Source organism: Dreissena polymorpha, chromosome 10, assembly GCF_020536995.1.
Source record: "Dreissena polymorpha isolate Duluth1 chromosome 10, UMN_Dpol_1.0, whole genome shotgun sequence".
Taxonomy (NCBI): Eukaryota; Metazoa; Mollusca; class Bivalvia; order Myida; family Dreissenidae; genus Dreissena; species Dreissena polymorpha.
The window spans coordinates 50,395,658-50,417,210 of record NC_068364.1 but is presented as its reverse complement, the minus strand read 5'-3'; the positions used below and the strand labels follow the sequence as shown (position 1 = coordinate 50,417,210).

At 35.0% G+C, this 21,553-nt stretch overlaps 1 protein-coding gene and 1 long non-coding RNA gene across 4 annotated transcripts; both read left to right on the top strand.

The window, feature by feature from the left end:
- Positions 1–6,770: 6,770 nt before the first annotated feature.
- LOC127848100 (uncharacterized) lies at positions 6,771–11,616 on the top strand. Of its 2 annotated transcripts, none has more exons than XM_052380406.1 (5): positions 6,771–7,014; positions 8,345–8,551; positions 8,886–9,026; positions 10,094–10,332; positions 11,094–11,616. In XM_052380406.1, the coding sequence occupies exons 1-5, from the start codon at positions 6,933–6,935 to the stop codon at positions 11,424–11,426; spliced, it is 1,002 nt and encodes a 333-aa protein (XP_052236366.1). In that variant the 5' UTR covers positions 6,771–6,932; the 3' UTR covers positions 11,427–11,616. The 2 variants fall into 2 exon arrangements, with proteins under 2 accessions (XP_052236366.1, XP_052236367.1); XM_052380407.1 differs by having other exon boundaries at positions 6,785–7,014; positions 10,094–10,216.
- Positions 11,617–13,108: 1,492 nt separating this feature from the next.
- LOC127848107 (uncharacterized) lies at positions 13,109–19,313 on the top strand. Of its 2 annotated transcripts, XR_008034359.1 has the most exons (4): positions 13,109–13,333; positions 15,421–15,564; positions 17,075–17,300; positions 18,093–19,313. It is a non-coding gene; the product is annotated as an uncharacterized LOC127848107 (long non-coding RNA). The 2 variants fall into 2 exon arrangements; XR_008034358.1 differs by lacking the exon at positions 13,109–13,333 and having other exon boundaries at positions 13,915–15,564.
- Positions 19,314–21,553: the final 2,240 nt, after the last annotated feature.

Below are 21,553 nucleotides of genomic sequence, written 5' to 3'. Positions count from 1 at the left end.
TGTTCGTCCGCATTCTCTGTATTGTCGCCTGGAGTTTGCGTCGGCTTCTTTGTTTAAGTCAAAACAGATCCGTCCGCTACTCCTAGGTCCGTAAAAATCGAATCCCGTTTGTTCACAGCGACTTTGCCTAATTTGACAAGTTGTTCGGCTTCCGTTAATCCAGTCAGAGTATAAATTCTCTGATGTAAATCTGCAAGTGTATCAACAGTCTGCAGTGTCACGTGGTGTTCTGTGTCAAGAAATTGTATCATCACTGCGACATCTTGCGGAAAAACGATATCAGCCTTCAAAATTGTCTCTGCACAGATTCCTAGGTATTGGATAATGTTTGACTTGTCGATGATTTTCCCCTGATATTTCAAACGCACGTAATTTTCGGGAACTTTTTCGCAGTCGGCAATTTTCTGCGCAATTTGCCGGACAGTTTCTGACGGTAAATGTTACAGCTCTATTGCTTTTCCTGTAGGAAGTTTCACGTATACATCAATGCACGTAGACGTCATTATTATTTTTCAACAGTTACATATGATACCTTACACGTTAATTGACAAATATATGTTTGCAACGATAAAAATAAAAGGCTAATCATAGATTTTCTCAACTTTCCAATAATAGTATTACTTGTATATTTCAATCATTTCATTGGTTTATATTTTAAGAAAAAGTATGCTGAGGGAAACAACAACGTTCGTATATGGAATAGACCACTTAATAGTTGTCGCTCTTGTTTCTACACCCTGATAAACATTAATATCCGTTCATCCATAAAACAGTGAAACAACCAATAAATGAACGAAATCAAAACATGTTCTGTTTACTTTTATTCGCATATCTTTCAGCGCTTAACATTACAAACAAAAATATAACATACAATAAAGGTACACGGGTGTACAGCTTGGCATGCAATTGTGAATTCACTGAATGATACAAAGCCAACCAATGCTCTAAATATATGAGCGTCAAGTAAATCAATGGGTTATTACATTATATCAACGGGATCTAAAACTTTTGCAAACACTTGCCTGCAAGATAAATTGAATTCAGTACTGTAGGGAGCACCTTGTATACTGCACCTTGGTTTAACGTACCATGCGAAAGAGTTAGTCGATTAAGGTTGAGCGTTGGATCGATACTGTGACACTTCTATATGCTACCGATAGAGCACGCGTTTTGTCACAGTACATATTAACACACTCATTTCAATAAACTTAAAACTTGCTGAAAGATCTTTGAGAAAAAGAACCCTCGTAGATCTACGTAGTGTAAACGATGTGTGTGGATTCATCCCTCTTTCATGTTTGCAATTTTAAAAATATTAAGCAACACTTATATTTCTATAGAGAAAATTCATTATCACACAATTGTCGCAAACATTTTTCGTACGGTTAAAATTTATGACGGTTCTTAGTTGTATCGGACTAGTATAATCGCTTTGGTATGTACGCTCTCAAAGTATAGTGTACCACGTCGTGACGTCGCAAGTGACGTAATATACGACAAACGTAAAATAGTGACATAGAAACAACGTCATTTTAGCGCAAACTGTCAACACATATTTCGAAGCTGTCTTACACAATGGTTTGATACACTTCCTTTCCCTACAAGGGAAACATCACCTACAATCCAGTTATTTGTTCGCACCGGCTTTTATTACGCTGGCCCAGATCCCGGGAAAGAAAATGTATTTGCCCATGGGAGTTCATGCTTAATTGGTCGCAAGGAGGTTGGTAAAGTAACAGAAAATAACCACACGAGAGGCTGATCACAGACCAAACGAAACAAATGCTCCTGATCAATGCAATGAAGCGAAGAGCAAAAAAGCTCTTAGCGCTAATAATAGCGACAATTTGAGTGAAATACTGAATCGCATTACTGTAACTGTTGAGAAAGAAATCGACATACTTGTAAATGACAATCACGGAGCAGCACCAATTGATTCCAAACTTATGAGTCAGACAATCTTTAAGAGTATGCTCTCAAACAACTGACCGAGTTGGATGAATTCCTAAAAGCAGTTGATGCGATTCTTACAGACAACAAAGCGAAACCATTCGTGTACATAGACAAACCAGTTGTCGATTTGCGTGACGAGATCAATGCCGTTCTTTAAAAGAATGACATCCACACCTTTCATGATACTGTCAACGATGCTATAATGGCAAAAATCACTATACAACTCAATGCTAATATGTCCGATCCCTTCCACACAGTCACTATAAAACTCAATGTTAATATGTCCGATCCCTTCCACACAGTCGCAATACAACTCAATGCTAATATGTCCGATCACTCCCGCACAGTCACTATACAACTCAATGCTAATACGTCCGATCCCTTCCACACAGTCACTATACAACTCAATGGTAATATGTCCGATCCCTTCAACACAGTCACAATACAACTCAATGCTAATACGTCCTATCCCTCCCACACAGTCATAATACAATTCAATGCTAATATGTCCGACCCCCCCACCCAGTCACTATACAACTCAATGCTAATATGTCCGATCCCTCCCACACAGTCACTATACAACTCAATGCTAATACGTCCGATCCCTTCCACACAGTCACTATACAACTCAATGGTAATATGTCCGATCCCTTCAACACAGTCACAATACAACTCAATGCTAATACGTCCGATCCCTCCCACACAGTCACAATACAACTCAATGCTAATATGTCCGTTCTCTTCCACACAGTCACTTTACAACTTAATGCTTATATGTCCGATCCCTTCCACACAGTCAATATACAACTCAATGCTTATATGTCCGATCCATTCCACACAGTCACTATACAACTCAATGCTAATTTGTCCGATCCCTCCAACGCAGTCACAATACAACCAAATTCTTATATGTCCGATCCCTCCCACACAGTCACTATACAACTCAATGCTAATATGTCCGATCCCTCCCACACAGTCACTATACAACTCAATGCTTATATGTCCGATCCTTCCCACACAGCCACTATACAACTCAATGCTAATATGTCCGATCCTTTCCACACAGTCACTATACAACTCAATGCTTATGCGTCCGATCCCTTCCACACAGTAACTATACAACTCAATGCTAATGCGTCCGATCCCTTCCACAAAGTCACTATACTACTCAATGCTTATACGTCCGATCCCTTTCACACAGTCACTTTACAACTCAATGCTAATATTTCCGATCCCTCCCACACAGTCACTATACAACTCAATGCTAATATGCCCGATCCCATCCTCACAGTCACTATACATCTCAATGCTAATATGTCCGATCCCTTCCTCACAGTCACTATACAACTCAATGCTAATATGTCCGATCCCTTCCTCACAGTCACTATACAACTGAATGCTAATATGTCCGATCCCTTCCACACATTCATTATACAACTCAATGCTTATATGTCCGATCCCTCCCACACAGTCACAATACAACTCAATGCTTATATGTCCGATCCCTTCCACACAGTCAGCCAAGCAACTCAAGGTAAAGCTCTTTTTGAAGATGTTGTTGTAAGTTCTAGCGGCGAATCATTTAATTCTAAAGACAGCAATTGCAGTAACTCTGGCTTTATTACAACACAAAGAAAAAGAAAGCGATATATAAAGAATGCAAGCTTATGTGATCACCAAAGAAAGAAAGGGAAGTTCGCATATGAATCAGTTACATTTGACCTTACAGGGCTATTTGACCTAATTAAATTGAATGCGTTTTAATTCCCTTTTATTACTGTTTAATTTGAGTTTCAATTTACACTTATATGTATCATGAATATTGCTGGGCCAAGTGTGAGGTTGAGAGCTCTATAACTGGTTTAAACCCCCAGTGCTTAGCATTGACCATTCCAAGGCGGTGGCCCCGGCTTTATTCTACGATGTGTTTATGTTGTTTCGTTTTGTGCCGTACTGTACCGTTTTGGCAATTGGTTCCTTGCCAAAAATGGAGGACCACGAAGGTCTGTATGATAGAATTGCAATACTGCTGCAGCTTCTGGAGTTTCTCTTTTTATATTGATAAGAAAAGGTCACCTGCAACCATTTTAAGCAAACTTCAAAGGGCATTAGCTAGTCAGACGGACTGCGGTTAAGACGTTCTTGAAAGCGAGCAGCTACAATAGGAGACACAACTCTGCTAAGCGAGACATTTCTTCCAAAGGGCGAGACAACTCTACCAAAGGGCAAGACAACTCTGGCAAGAGAGAAAACTCTGCCATAGAAAGGTAAATTCTCTTTCCAGCCTGTTTCTTTCCTGTAAAAAACGCAAAATATCATTGGAATATTATACTTGAACATCAATATCCGAAAGTTCAGAATTAAATCCACACTTCAAACTTAAAAAACTCATATAAAAAAGAATGGAAAACAAACCTATCGTGGGGAAATCTGTCCACTGGGTCACGTGACTCAGTGGGCCAAAACCTGATGAGACCCGCGGAGGGGTCGAAATAGGTTGTAATAGCGGCTTTACAAAATAAAGTATAAAAAAGTTGTGGATCGGTATATCTATAACTCTTATTTTTGTATAAGTGCGGCTTAAACTTTGTTAACGTTCTAGTACGTGGTTTTTAAGTGCAACAAAAAAAGATAGTGTTGTTTATTCTTCTGGTATTTTATGTTCTGTTCAAGTTTAAGAACCTTGAAATATCTATAAACTTATTATTGAACTGTATTGAGAACTTCATGTTAATATTACTTTTTGAATGCAGTGCTAATGATTGGGACTTCTTTTCGAAATGAATACATTATAATTATTTCACATTCACAATTACAGAGAAATTTCGCGATATAATATTGATATTTATTTATTGTAATATTTGCGAGTTTCACGTTATTATAAAAATAATCCCTGAACGTTTTAAAGATAACATATAAAGCTCACGATAGTGGCATGAATCTAAAAAAACAGAGAAACAATTGAGGTAAAAATTAAAACTTCTCGTATACTATAGGTATGCAATTTAACTTGAGCAAACTTTTACTGAAAAAACATATCATTCCCACCGTAATTATTTCTTATTTGATATGAACTCTGTAAGATACATTCTTTTTTCGAATTTATAATGTCAGCATGGACTGGCTGATTGATTGAAAGATCGATTAGTTGATGGATAGGTCCATCCAGTGATTAAATGATTGAATGACCATTACACAACAACATGAATTTTAATAACAACATTTAAAATGCTTTACCATTAGCATGCCATTAAAGAGTCGCGAGACTTATGACCAAAAAACATATAATGCAAAATATACTCATTATTAGCAAACTTTTTTTAAAACCTTTTTTTACTTTTCTTAAATGCAAGTACAACAATTTTTCTGTAACAATGGTATGATTAAACTGATTTTAGTCGTAAGTTTTTTTTGTCGTCAAAATGAAAATTTACCAACTTCAAAAAATAACAAAACTAAATAAATAAAAGAACGCTTTACAAAAGGGAACACAATCACTTATACTCAATAATACGATTGCGTTTATTAGTAATCATAGTTCGAAATTTCAAATGTGTAAAGCGTTACGAACACAAAGCGATTGAAACATTTGGAGTTTTTCTGTTATTGTCATATTTAGTGCCCATGCCGAGATTGCTTATTGTAAGTGTAAAATGCGTCAGTGTGTGGTTTTGGCGATGACGAGTAATCCCACGGTCAGTAGTTCGAGCCCTTGAGGAGATGAACTTGTTTTTCCCCTTCTTCAAAACTACTGAAGCTCTTAAATTCCGATATTTAGATTTATCAATTTAAATCATTTAATGACGCTCTTCAAAAATGCCAAAATCTGTGAACAAGTCCCGTTAAAATAAATGTCTCGCTCCAATAATAATTTCACAAACACATTACAAGTCATTAAAGTCAACAGATGAACTAATTTCGCTAACGCTGTTAATTGATGACTCGGAGCGACATCTTCAGTTTTTAAATTCTTTTCACAAGATTTGTTTCTGAATGCTGAATGGACACTGTGAAACAATGGACGTCCATTCTTCCGCCAGTATGTTATTAAGATATTTAAGATATCATAATCATTCAGCACTCAGTCTGACAAAATAACTAGACATACAATAATCGAGAGCTCCACACTCTCCATTTAAGATCAATTCCATAAATTGATTACTCATAAACGAACGTGTATTGTAAATAAATGTCTATGTCTTGAGAAGTATTTCCATCAGACATACCGGCAGCAAATATATGTGTCGTGTTCTGAGAAAACTTGACAAAATGCATGTGCGTAAATTGTCATCCCATATTAGCCTGTGTGCAGTCCGCACAGGCTAATCAAGGACGACAATTTCCGCTTTTATGGAAATTTTCGTTTAAATGATGTCTCTTCTTAGCTAAAATCCAGTTAAGGCGGAAAGTGTCGTCCCGCATTAGCCTGTGCGAACTGCATAGGCTAATCTGGGATGACACTTTACGCACATGCATTTTGCCCAGTTTTCTCAGAACGCGACACATATTATCAAACTTTGATTTATTTTGTGTGTGCTTTGTTATTGTAGTATACTCATAAACCTTAAGACAGGATTGTATTATACCGTCCGTGCACCACCCATCATCATAAGGCATTGGGTTCATCAATCGTACCTTCGTACACGCCACTCCAGACATACAACTGTATTCTAGTACATGATTTCAACTACTTAAACACATACACTTCAGCGAACAATCAGTCCGGCAGAACGTGTCGTTCCGTTAATTTATTATTTGTGCGAACACGTACAAGATATCACTGACAACGTTTGAATATAATGCTCATTTCCGAATGCCAGGTTAAAGCTTTATGTCTTACTTATCTTTCTCACGACTATCATTCTCACGACCATAGAATGTTTGGGGAGAAGGTCAGGTGACTACTGATAACAGTTGAGGTCATGCTGGAAAGACGTTCAATTTACCGTTGAATCATTCCCGTTTTTGATTAAACGAAAATGGACGTGTTAAGGTTCTCACAGTTGTCCTTCATTTTGTTGAATTTATTTTACTTTGAAAGAGCTTTTGGGATTTATTATAGTAAGTATTGCGTTTATGCTATTCGGTTTTGATTTACGAATTAATAATAACGATAACCATATAGATTATAAAAAAAATGTTTACGTTTTTAATGGATATTTGTGCCAAATATAGTGACATACAAAACTACTTGACATGTAATCTTTAATGTTGATATATAAACAGGATATACGCAGAGAGAGGTAGTGGTAAATTAAGTTTTGTTGTTTGGAAGTAAAAATACAGCAACGTTAAATGTTAGAATACCTGTACATTTGATATTATTGTAACATATTTGCGTAATTTTAAGATAATTTATATATTAAGTCGTACTTTATTTGCTCTGCCACTGAAGAAGAATGGTGCATTTAATGTGAAGTTGTTTTTGCTCATTTGTTCATACGCATCCACACTAAAGCTTTATCATATTCCGAAGAAATGTTTTATTTTGACCACATTGTGTAATAGTCTTGGTAGTTTGGTACTTTTTAATATAGTGATGCTATGGCATTGGTTTATTTATATACAATAAAATCCATTTTGTCGATGTTAAAACCAGCCGCGTTCATATGAAGTCCGTTTCGTTTTATTGACACGTCTTTGTTATCAGTAGAAATATGTTAAATACCATTGACGTTTTTGTTTAAGATTATTTTATTTACACACGCTATCTTAAGTTACAGCGTGTACACATCAATCAAACTTTTTTTTAAATCGATAACCTGGCAAAACATACTGTTACAAACCTACTTTTTTCTACTTACACGGTCATAATGCTATTCATGTTGATGAACACATCAATTTGCACTAAATCACTTTTTTATTGAACTAGATTTGCCTATAGTAATATTCGTTTTGTTTGCGTAATAAAATAAGATTTTATTAGCACGAGATTATCACCTATTTATTTTGACTAATACGAATAACACGAGCATTGTTTGTTGGTTTTGATAACAAAACAACAACAAAAAATGTCACTCAATGGATTGAAAGAAACGTGAAAGAAACGTGAAGTAAATACAATAAAGTAAATTAAAACACAGCGTTCTATGATCAGTGAAGATTTGTTCAAATCAAACTGCCCTTTGTCAAATAGACACTTACCTTGTCCAGATACAAATAATGATTTGTAGAAAGTGAAACCATAACACTCTAAGCCGAATAGTACTTACGATTGGTATTCACCAAAAAGGGTCAAACGTTTTATTTAAAAACGTGCCGACTGATCTTGTGTATATTAAGATGTAGCAACCGGTTTAAATCCTCAACAATGCTTTGGCATGTTGTTTTGTGTACGATTAACATGTTATCGTGCTCAAACTGGCAACACTCCTCTTTGTTTTAAACACAGTACAGATGACGCAGAAGTGTGGATCTCGCATCACAATGTACGGTGACCACCAACTGTCACTGTTCTTCTCAGGCAGCCAGGCATGTGAAGTAACCATAGCAACGACCAGCACATTTCCACGGATAATGTTATACTTCCAGAGATTTACAGTGAGCTGCAACTCCGGGAGCGTCAGTATAAGAAATGAGAATGGGCGGCCACTAAACGGTACCTTGTGCTAATTATTTAAGTTTAACTATTGCAATAACGAGTCAAGACAATTCTCACATACAAAAGAAACAGAACCAACGTTTTCAAATTAAAGGATCGAGCTTGTATGTGGACGTTAAGAGACTGGTATCATATATGTTAAGTCTCCAAAGTCAACGAATTTATATTTATGAATATATTATGCTTAAAATGGAATTTAATTATACGGAATTTGCATGAATAAGGGCTGCTTATGCACAGATGGATATGTAAATAAACATGAGTGATCAGTCGTGTTAATAAATGTGAAAATTTGATTATTGCGTTTCACTTGTTTTTCTTTTCTTTTTAGGCTTGGCAAGAGATCTCTGTGATTACGTTTCTACAAGCGAAGTCTATACAAACAATGGTGATGTCAAGATAAAATACACACCGGAAATGCGACGGTCATATGGTGGCTTCAGTTTAATACTTACGCTGTATTCGGACTCAGGTAAAGAGGTTTTTCCGTTATTCATCTCTTCACTGTGCTTTCGTTAACCTTGTTGATTCTAGTAGTAATCCTAATTGATTTAACCCTTTAATTAATGCATAGTGTGAGGTAAAGCAAAAGCATGCAATCAGGTGAAATAACATTGTCGATCCTTAACTTAAACTCAATTCAATCTGTTATTGCGCTTTAGACCTTTTTTGAGTTGATTATCATTACACCAAATACAGTGCCAAAGACAATTCAATTATACAAAATCTACAATAACAAATATGTATCTTTCCGGAACAATACATTTTCTTATATATTATCTTATTGTTGATTAACGTTCTCTATTATTCACTCTACAAACATACCATATATCTATTGTGGAGTTAAATACATTAGTTTCTATGAAGCCATCCAGTATATACATGTAAAACTTTATCTTACCGAATCGAGCTGATGGCGAACAAACATTTTATAAAACATGTAAACATTTGAAATAAACAAAATGCTGATCATGCAGAAACAGCTTACTTAAATACCGTGTCTCACCGTAAGGACATTAATGCTGTGATACTTTCTGTTCAATTCCTAAAGTATGAAAGTGTTTATACTTTTTATCGTGTGGATCAGGCAGACATGTGGCATTGCTATTATATCTCACCTTCTACAAAAATGACCTTATCCGATTGACTTAGATCGGTCACGTGCCCATGGTGTATTTCCCATACTACCCGAGTAATTTGCATACAACTACTAAGTAAACAAAATGGCGTTTGTTCGAAAAATACTAGATAAGTCTATATTATGTGTATGCATATGGATGGGGTACCTATAATATATTATAGTATAATAGCTTCGCTCTCTTTGGTATGAAAATACTGAGGGTGTATATCCCATACACCATCAATTACTAACATTGTAACTAATACTACTATCGACATACATAAACACCTGACATAAATCAAATCGCGTACTGATTGTTAACTGCAATTGGTATAATGACCTTAGAAAGTATCAACTAAACAGTGTTTGTCAACTTCGTTTAAAGGCACGCCTTATTTTACATTCCCTTTCCATTTCAGATGACTCGTGTCCCATCTGGGGCCACGTATGTGACAACGGAAGATGTATCGACAAGGATTTGAAATGCAACGGCTACAATCCTTGCGGCGACAACTCCGGTTGTTGGACCGATCCAATATCGAGTAATTATTACAACGGTTCTTCTTCAGTAAGCATAGGTGTAGGTGTGGCCGTCGGTGTCCTGGTCCTTATCATAGTCACAGTCACGATTATATGTTGCAGAAGAAGACCCACGCAGGTAAACACGAAGAATGATGCCATAGTTGATTTGGTGTTTAAAATAATAAATAGATCTCATTGAACTAAAACTGAACTATAACTTATTCGCGTCAATGCTGTTATGCCGTCGTGACGTCATTTTCTGTGTTTTTGGTTGTTGACGTCAGTATAAAATTGTTTTGCTGATTGACATAAAGCAAATGAAGTCAATTTGTAAAACAAACTTGGAAAAGCCTATTTCGGCTAAATATATTAGGAAAGAGTGAAAACAGTTCAGGGTCAATATAACTCAATGAATATACCAGGTACTGCATGCATTATTGCTATGGAAGAACAATTACATATAATAAAAGCTCCCCTGTCCGAATGCATATGCACTATAAGTATGAAACGGGATCAAACATGTTGTTTTTATGCAGTGAGGCATGGCATTTTAAACTTGTTAAGCAACCGAACCTTTGGTTTATCCGCTGTAAAAATATATTGCTCCAACATTCCGATCGATCGTTTAAATAAACAATTCGTATCATAAACACATCGTTCATATTTTAAATCTTAATATAAGACTCATTTACAGTAAGCGTATTAAAAGACGATAAATGGTTTATGTATAGTTGTATAATCAGTCCGTTAAATATTAATTCACAGAAGATACATCATTTACCATGTATTAAATCGGTTACATATCAACTGATTTTTAACACCCTATGCTTTAGTATTGAAAAGAAAAATTGACATAAGATGCATGGAATGAATTAAATGCAATGTTGTAAATTGTAGCCTATTCCCGCCTCAGCGTCTACGATGCAAGTTGTTTATGCAATACGTGCCAATCCTGGCGAGTTTAACCAAGGCTTCTCTCATAGTCTTTATGGTATATCGATGCAACAAACAGCAGCTAATGATCAACCAACACAACCCGTGTATGGCCAACAACCACCACCGTATGATCCAGATTGGGCCCCCAAAGATATGAAACCAATAGACCAAGATGGTGTCGGTGACCTTGGGAATGTACATGGTCAGACAGCCGCAAAAACAGGCGAATCGAACACACAAGAAGACGTGCATGTTTATGACGATATAGCTGATGGGCAGTCTGAAGATCAATGATAGTAATAATGCATAACTTTGAACTTATGCTTATACAACGCCCAGCTTACTATTGGTTATTTTAAATAGAATGGTTTAAAAGCAGGCATATATACTTACTTTGTGAGATGTTGAATTTACATGTTGTGTTATTAGTTTAAAACAAAACTATTTCAGTGATAAACATCGATAATAAACTATTGCAACGAGATTTAAACAATGTCTACTTGTATTTGTATAATTGAATAGATGAAACATATCATATAGCTCTCCCCAAATCTAACTTTTGCAATAGACGCACACATAACATTTGCAATAGAGACAATCTTTACATGAGACATAGATGCACACATAACATTTGCAACAGAGGATAACATAACATGTGAAATAGACGCACACATACAATTTGCAACAGAGGCAAACAAAACATTTGAAATAGACGCACACACAAAATTTGCAAACGACGCACACATCATCGACACTACAGTGACTTGTAATATTTCATATCGACATCCACACTACAATGACTTGTTCTATTTCATATGGACATCCACACTACCGTGACTTGTACTATTTCATATCGACATCCACACTACAGTGACTTGTACTATTTCATATCGACATCCACACTACAATGACTTGTACTATTTCATATCGACATCCACACTACAATGACTTGTACTATTTCATATAGACATCCACACTACAGTGACAGTTCGCACAGGCAAATCCGGGACGACACTTTCCGCCTGAACTGGATTTTCGCTAAGAAGAGACATCATTTAAACGAAAAATTCCATAAAAGCAGAAATTGTCGTCCCTGATTTGCATGTGCGCACTGCACAGGCTAATCTGGGATGACAATTTACGCACAAGCATTTTGCCCATTTTTTGCCAGAACACGCCACAAATGTTAAGGTTTGATGGTATGGGTCATGTTTTGCCCTATATCGCACAGGCAATAAATGTCTCCTCAGTAATGTTTCTGGTGTGTCATTCTTCCTATTTATAATTTTTAACCGAAAGAATATGACACAAAATAGTAAACAATCTCAAAGTGTTTGAATCTGTTTTGTCCTACGATTAAAATAATTGTTAGGTGTTTGAACAATTTAGTGTAAGGTCTCCTCTGATTCTGTTTCTGGGATATCATTATTAAAAATTATAATTTGTATTTCCAACCGAAAGAATGTGACACAAACCGGTAAAAACCGCCGGTTAAAACCGGGGGCGGTCGATTCGTGCCAACCCTGGTAGTCGCCGGTTGACCGGCTATATCAAACCGGGATAAACCGGGGCTACACCGGCAATAGTGAGACTTGGGCTTAAACCTGCACTAATCGTTAGAACAGCATACCAGCAATATCAAACATTATTCTCAAAAGCCTATCTCCGTTGATTTATCTATAATTAGTTTCACGTTTTGTAAACAGACTTCGGAGATTTAGTTAATATTGGCGCGAATTAAACTGCCCATTTAATAGTAATTTGACCTATTCTTACACCATGCTAAATTTATGAATATATAAGCACCATGCTAAATTCATGAATATATAAGCCCATATTACTAGCATACTATTCCATGTAGTATCAAATCTCAAGATGTACACAAAAACAAAATGTGATTGATTTTTTTAATTATTTGTTCAATTTTAGGCGTTTATATTTACACTCGGCCTCTTCCTGATAACAGTTAAATATAACCTGCACTAAACGGCACCTTTATATTGCCATCTTATCGGTCGCACTACCATGAAATGTGTGAGTAAGGTCAGGTGAGAACTGATAACATGCTGTGGAGTCGCTCTATATAGGTCGAACACTACCTGGTTATATTTGTGCGAAAATGGAAGCGTTACGGCTGTCAGCGTTATTTACAATTTGTGTGTGGTTAATGCGCGTTGAAAGAACGGATGGAGTGAGTTATAGTGAGTTTTGTGGTAATACTAGTTATATTAGATTCACAAATACACTTTCTGCCTTTAAGATTTCCATTTATTTAGTTAAATATTTCTATGAAGTCCTGTTTAGTCAATAATATCTTAAAATCTTGAGCTATGATTTTAACCTTTAGAGCCTCTTACATGGCATTCCATTCAATTGTCGATTTTAAAAAGAGACATATAGTTATAATGTTTTTTTGTATTTCTCTTGGTAGTAAAATACATAACAAAAACAAACAAACACACATTTACAGTGTTAATACAACTGTATATTAGTAGCAATTTATCTTTGGATATGCCGTAATATGAGGGGTATTTCATTAAGCATAGTGTCTGCTCCCAATGAAGGATTGTGTATCAGTGATTGTGATCGTTTTGTGGTATAACTATGTATAAAAACAGTACTTTATGGTCAACAAACGGTTAAACGGTGTTATATTACATGATTGAAAATGTCACCGTATTGTATATTTATATACTTAATTAAAATTTAAGATCTCTTATCGATCAGCTAACAGCTGCTCAATTCCTTTCCCATTTTGTGCATTACATTTATGGCTTCAATATAAAGAAGTGAAACTCCAGCTGCTGGAGCAGTATTGAATTCTCATTAAAAACAATTAGTTGGTCCTTTATTTAAGGCAAGTGACCGATTGCCCAAACAGTACAAAACAGCACAATGCAGCACAATACAAACCAACATAAACACAAAATATGAATAAAGCTGGGGTCACCGCCTTGGAACGGTCAATGCAAAGCATTGGGGGTTTAAACCGGTTATAGAGCGCTCAACCTCACACTTGGCCCAGCAATATTCATAATACATTAAAGTGTAAATAAAATTTAACGTCATAGCTGTGTAACTCAAATCAAACAATAATAAACGGGAATTAAAACGCATTCAATTTAATTACAATTTAATTACTCAATGATATTGAAGATACCAGAGCAACAAAGTTACAACATTTTGACGAACGATAAAATGAAACTACAAACAAGTGTCAACTGCATTTCTTCTTTATAGAAAAATATTTAAGAATATAGCGTCATTTAGTAAATATTTCAGATAATCATCGCGCAAATACAGGAAGAAGCAGCAATAATGGGTGTAAAAATTCCATATTACATTGATTGGTTGTTTATGTGACTGCTAAAAATTAAATTAATAATAATTAAATAAAAAAAGAAACGCCTATAAGAGAGAAAATATAAATAAAATTGAACGTTATAAACCCAATGACCTATGCAGTCACGATGTGCATATTCGAATCGAATTTGATTTATCTATTTTGCAGTACGAAAGATAACATCACCTTTGAACGGCAACACATTGTTTTGCAAATATCTAATTGTTTTAATTGTTTTAAAATTGTAATAACACGGCGTACACAATTTAAAGTTAAAGTTAAATAAATCGTTTTTGAGCTGAAAAGTAAAAATGATTAAATTTAAAGGCCTACAGTGTGAAAGGGGAAAGAGTATATTGAAGAGCTCTTTCATGAGTTATGAAACGTTCGTCATCAAAATAATTTGCGAACAACAAATATTACATTTATATCGATGGTATTTAACATATCTTAAATCTCTACGCTATGCTTATTCAATAAGATTTAAAGTAGTTGTGTTTGATGTAGTAAATGTTCGTAACGGGTCATTGTGTAGAAAAAACGGTATGTTGTATATTCAAAGTGAAAGTTTGGTTATTTTAAAACATATTATCCACTTTATTTTACTATATGTGCTTTTTTATCAATTACAACTGGTTAATAAACGGTTAATTTTCTTACGATTATGCACTTCTCAAATATACATTGAGTTATTCCATAACTGGAGTGTATTTTGTTCAAGGTGTCGACATTGTGTTTGTGTTTAAGCACTAATTTGCAATCTATTATACGCAGCATATGTTGAACTTAAACTATAAGTCAATTCATTGCACAAACATTTATTTTTTTTAAGAAAAATACTAATCTTATTTATTCAATAATAAAATATTTATTTGTTGTTTGATTTGATTGCGTATAATGATTGGATGGACTTATTTTGAATATGTCCTGTTTTGCCCTTTTAAGGTATCGCGGAAAGTCTGTGCGGTTACGTGTCAAGCAGTAAAGTCTACACTTACAATGGTGACGTCAAGATAAAATTCACCTCTAGACCCCTACAGTGGGTCCACGCATCATTCACTTTGATCGTAACGCTGTATTCGGATTCAAGTAAGGCAAAAATAGTGTCCACCGGTTTTACTAGTAAGAATATGTATGAATTGTTTATCACGTTTACTTGACTAAACTCCGCCTTGATAAAAATCTATGAAAAGCACTCCATTCTTCCAGCCAAACAATATACTTGGATTGGATAACGTTTTTCATTTAGTGCTTTCTTGTAAACGAGAATGCTGTTCTCTTGTTAAAAACAACACAATCTGAAACACTCCTAATCTGTCCAGATTGTTAATACAAGGCACAATTTCAGCTTTCTTTATATGAACCCTACACCGAAATCATGTACACTCCTACTTTACTGGAATCCCACTGTGGTCACAGTGCAGGAACCCTTGTCAGAGGTGATCAATACACAGATGCAGATGAAAAAGTGCAATCCCAACTTGATAAATCAAATCAGTGAAAATATAGTACAGAAAGAAACGATTTGCTATAGTTAGCACTAAATAAAATACATCTTTAATTGGTCGGATATTCATTAAACCAGGGCAATATGGATTGCCTGATCTCTCCGTGGGGTATTGCACTCCATAAAATACTGAGGATGTATTACAGGGTCAATACTGAAAAATTATGACAGGTTCAATACTGAGAATGTATGACAGGTTCATTACTGAGAAAGTGTGACAGGGTCAATACAGAGAAAGTATTACAAGGTCAATACTGAGAAATTATGACACGTTCAATACTGAGAATGTGTGACTGGGTCAATACTGAAGAAGTCTTACAGGGTAAATACTGAGAAATTGGTACAGGATTAAATACTGAGAAAGTATGACATTGTCAATACCGAGAGAGAATGACAATGTCAATATTAAGAAAGTATTAAAAGATCAATATTGAAAAAGTGTTAAAGGGTCAATACTGAGAAATTATTACAGGGTCAATACTGAAAAATTATTACAGAGTCAATACTGAGAAAGTATTTTTAGGGTAAATACTGAGAAAGTGTTACTTTTTTAATACTGAGAAAGTATGACATTGCCAATACCGAGAGAGAATGACAATGTCAATATTGAGAAAGTATTACATGGTCAATATTGAGAACGTGTTAAAGGGTCAATACTGAGAAAGTATTACAGGATCAATACTGAGAAAGTATGTTTAGGGTAAATACTGAGAAAGTATTACATGGTAAATACTGAGAAAGTATTTCATTGTCAATACTGAGAAAGTATTACATTGTCGATACTGAAAAAGTATTAAATTTTCATTTCTGACAAAGGGTGACAGGGTCATTGCTGAGAAAGTATTGTTACGGTCAACTATGAGAAAGTATAACATGATCAATAAAGAGAAAGTATTACATTGTCAATACTTAGAAAGTATGACAGTCACGATACTGAACACTTTTAACTTGCATTTTTAAGGCAATTAAGACTGATCAAACATTCCCAATACATAGCCGTGTTTGATATTTTTTATTTACCTATGTCGACTGCAGTAATAGCTTTGGACTACTTAAGTTAATACTATATTCTTTTTCTTTAATATTTTAAAGGTGCGTGTGGAAGCAGGAATCATGTTTGCGACAACGGGCGGTGCATTGACTGAGATTTGAAATGCAACGGTTATAATTCTTGCGGAGATAACTCCGGTTGTGCAGACGGCCCTTGTGGATTTTTTGGTTCAGGCGTCAGCAGAGGTGTAGGAATGTAATCGTCCTCGTCATAGTCACAGTTACGATTATCTGTTGCAATAGAAGACCCATCAGAATACCCACACAGGTTAATATATTTTGCATTACTTGAATGATTATGATTACAGGTCCATTTAAATTTATTATTCCAGTTAAAGTTTTTTAGTTGTTATCTTATATTAAAAAACTGTTTGCATATATAATTATTCTAACATTGATGTTTAATCTGAAAAACTAAGCTTCTGTTAAATCTATTTTTACACTAATAATTCAGTATTGTTTACCACACATACACATACAGTTTGTCAACCAGTTACGGATAATCAACATTTCCGAGTAATTTGTATTTAGTTTTCCAGAATGCCCCAACCCAATAAAAACAAAATGATAAGTGTCTAAGCTATACATTAGGTAAAGGAATAAATTAACAAAGTGTTATAAAGAAATCTTAAGTATAATGCGTGCAGGGGGGATAAATGCGGCAAAAAGTTAACAGGAACTGATTGAATGAGTTATGTTTTGAAATGAGCATATTGATATAGAATGCATTATTATTTTCAAATAAAAGTTTTTGCTGATTGAAAACAAATGTCATGACAATCTTTTGAAATACTAATTCTGTAAGTTGACTGATTTTTTATAATTTCCCGAAAGGGTTAACTTTAATAGGCTATTTTTGACAAAAAACTGCATATGAAGTCTGGCCTTACCTGTTATCATACAAAATAAATTTTACCCTTTATTATACATCTTCTCACATTGAAACTAAATCCCGAAAGAAATCATTGTGGTCAAAATAATTGACTTTTTTTGCCGGGTGATTCTAAACTGGTTGACTGACTGTACACATCAAATATCGTTGTCATTGTCCTCGTTACAGCAATCCCGACCCACAGCACCTACGATGCAAGTTGTGTATGCTGTCAGTACCAATTCTGGGAACTTTAACAAAGGGTTTCCACAGGAGCTTTACGGAATACAGATGCAACACACAGCAGCTAATTTCCAACCGAGAACTCCGTCATTTGACCTTGTCACCTCCTCCGTATGACCCAACTTGGGCGCCAAAAAAAGGAAACCAGATTGCCAATACGCCTTTGTAGCGAATCAGAACATACAGACACACATTGAGAAAGCTACAGGGGCCGAAGAGCCGAACACGCACGGAGAAGGATATATTAAGTATAAGCTCAATGCTGATCGTTCTGATGATCACTACCGTACGCCTGGGGATGTAGCTTTAAATGATAATCAACGCACGGATTATGCACACCATTGAACTCATTCTTTTTTAACGCTTAGCATTATAACGTCGTTTTTGAACAAACTGTTTATGTAAAATAAAACATACACTAAAACTGTAGAAAACTCTTTTAAAACACATTTTGTATATACTTACTTGTTGAGACCTTGAATGTGTGTGTTTTGTCATACGTTGGAATAACACAAATGCAACGTGAAATGATCAATGGTAAACATGTCCATAGGTATATTTCAAATGATCAAATATCTGAAAATCTCAATTGTAACATTTATTATAGACACTGAACCCGTATACATGTTCATGGTTATGTTTAATTGCTACAAATATAAAAGGATAGTTTTTTTTAATTGACCTTGCTGATTAAAATTAAGGCTCATCTTGCAGTAGTCGTAATATACAAGAATTATTACTTTATGACTTACACTGTATTTTACAATATGATTTTATGATTATGTGATAAGTTATTTCAACATCAAACTTAATAAGTACAACGTATGTCATTCAAGCATTAGATATATTAATGTGAATGATACAATCCATTCACATATTTTATAGCGTTACACGTACTTCAAGATGTACCATATATGTTCGAATGTAAAGGTTCTACTACATACATGTGTTATTTAATACACAACTTCGAATTATCTTGCTGTGAAATATCGTGTCACGGTGTACAGTCAGAATTATCCGTAGTCAAACAGGCGACATGTGGTGTTAATATGGCAGGCTAGCACACAGTCTGTCAAGGAAATAAGCCAAAACGCATGCAAGAAAAAAGCAAGCCATTTATGATTTATAAGTCATTTCTTACACTAATCATATCACACATCTTTAGCTTGCAAATAAAAACTTTTTCATTAAAATTTTCCATCAGTGCATTTAGATCTAATTAATACTACTAAAACTAGATTTGGCATGTTTGTTGTTGAATAATGTGACATATTTATGACTCAATAAATATTTCGTATTTTTTTAATACTCCTAGGATAAACGATAACCCGAATATAATAGAAATGCTACAGTAATAACTTCTACATGTTCGGATATGATTCAGTGAGTGAGAATACATTTACAAATAACAGTATGCGCAAGACTGGTACAATTATTGTAATTTGTCGCGTTTTCATTCATATGTCTATTCTAAAGACGAACACGCTTCATAATGACTAGTATTTCTTCCACCTGTACCAACGTGTACGTTGTTAATATCGATTTTGCTTGTTTTGTCAAAACCTTCAAGTATGTTTGTTGAAGCTTTATCGTTGCCACGTATACGATTGACTCGTAAATAACTTATGATACACAGAACACAGTGGATTTATAACGGTTTTATGTCACTTGTAGTTGTGACGTATTGATCATGAATGTTTACATTTGGGGAAAAACAGCACGAACCTCTTGATAAATATATCCACATGTATTCGTACTATGCTGATAACTTTTGAATAGTTATAAGTTTTATGATGAAAGGTGGTGTACATTAATCTATAATCCGGCTTGGTCCTTGCCCTTTGAGCTATCACCCTCGTCCTTTCACTCATACGCATCAGGATTCCAATCAAGGCATGTACATTGTTCACATGTTCAAGACACACGCTTATCAACCGATGTTATTCAATAACATCGATCTGACACTTAAGGTATTTTAAACGGTGTGTTTAAGACGTATTTTAATGCACATTTTCATCTGGTTTGCCTTATGGTGAGTTTAAACCAAAACATGTAAATGAATATAGAGCTTAATAACGGATTTGAGTGTTCTTAAATTGCAAGGGTTGAAAGGGACTTTTTCGAAGAAAGTCGAAATGACGATTTGCCAACTGTTTGTATAGTTTCCATTATTAAAAGAATACCTTACATAAGACTCTACATTAGAAAATGTTCGTTAATGAGTAATCGTGTAAAATTCACGAAATTGTAATGCCGTGCAATCACGGTCGATTTCGAAACAATTCAATACTATGGAGCGTTTTGTTGTGTTTTAATAACGAAATGTAGATCGCTTACATGAAGTATAAAATGCATCACGCACTGTAATGGTCCCAATTGCAGAGTGGTAATGGCCATAACATTTAATCCTAAGGTCACTGGTTCATGCCTCATATTTGGCCAGCTCGTTTTCCTTTTTTTTGGCTTTTAGATTGATAACTATTCGTAAACTTGCGCTCTATTACTCCGTTGTTTACATTACTCAAGTTAAAACGTTAAATACGAGCTTCAAATTGTTCAAGTGTATTATATTTTGCTCAATACGACACTCTTTTATTTAAAAGAATGTGGTGGGATATACATGTTATAAGCCCTTGAAACTTTACCAAAACGCACATCCATGTACTTCCAGCTTCAATAATTGCTCAGCCTAGCATACCCGTAATACAATATCAAACCTATCAGTTTTCTCAAACGGTGTCTCTCCGTTTATTTATTATCCTTATTATTATTATTTATTTATATCTTAATTGGAAAGCCGTGTGCAATGTTTGTGTACACTAGAAATCTTTTCTGTGTTTAACTCTATCCAGTATTCTCTACATAGTGGGTCATTATTGTCCACTACCGGTTTCACCGAAGGGGACTTATGGTTTGCGCTCTGTGTGTCATATTTTTTCATGAAACTTGAAACATGGACGGATGGCAATATGGACATTATGAACGTCAATTCATTATGTTCCTACGTCAAAAAATTTGGTTGCTATGGCAACAAATATATATAAAACAAAACTCTGACAATGGTGGAGCCGGTAGGGGACATCATTGCTTGGCAATATTCTTGTTTCCTTTAAATACGACATGTATATTAATCGATTTTATAACATGCAGTCAGTATACACATACTATGGAACGATAATTATAATAAGCAACATTGTTAAATTCATTCTACTTTCTATGTATATTTAATGAACTGCAACAATTAAAATGTGAAAGGTTCGTGTCCAGGCTGAGGTCACGTTTGAGCCATTTAATTTATTCAAGAGGGTTTGAAATGAAACGGTTTCAATTCTTGAGGCGATAATTCTTGCGGATATTGCACCGACAGCGGCGGAACAGATAATAGTTTCTCTGAAGTAGTTGGGAAA

What these genes read in the sequence shown, in the direction of transcription:
- LOC127848100 (XM_052380406.1), top strand. Translation starts at nt 6,933, where the DNA reads ATGGACGTGTTAAGGTTCTCACAGTTGTCCTTCATTTTGTTGAATTTA. An exon ending in GAATGGGCGGCCACTAAACG is followed by an intron (nt 8,552 to 8,885) that starts GTACCTTGTGCT and finishes TTTTCTTTTTAG; the next exon opens with GCTTGGCAAGAGATCTCTGT. An exon ending in TACGCTGTATTCGGACTCAG is followed by an intron (nt 9,027 to 10,093) that starts GTAAAGAGGTTT and finishes TTTCCATTTCAG; the next exon opens with ATGACTCGTGTCCCATCTGG.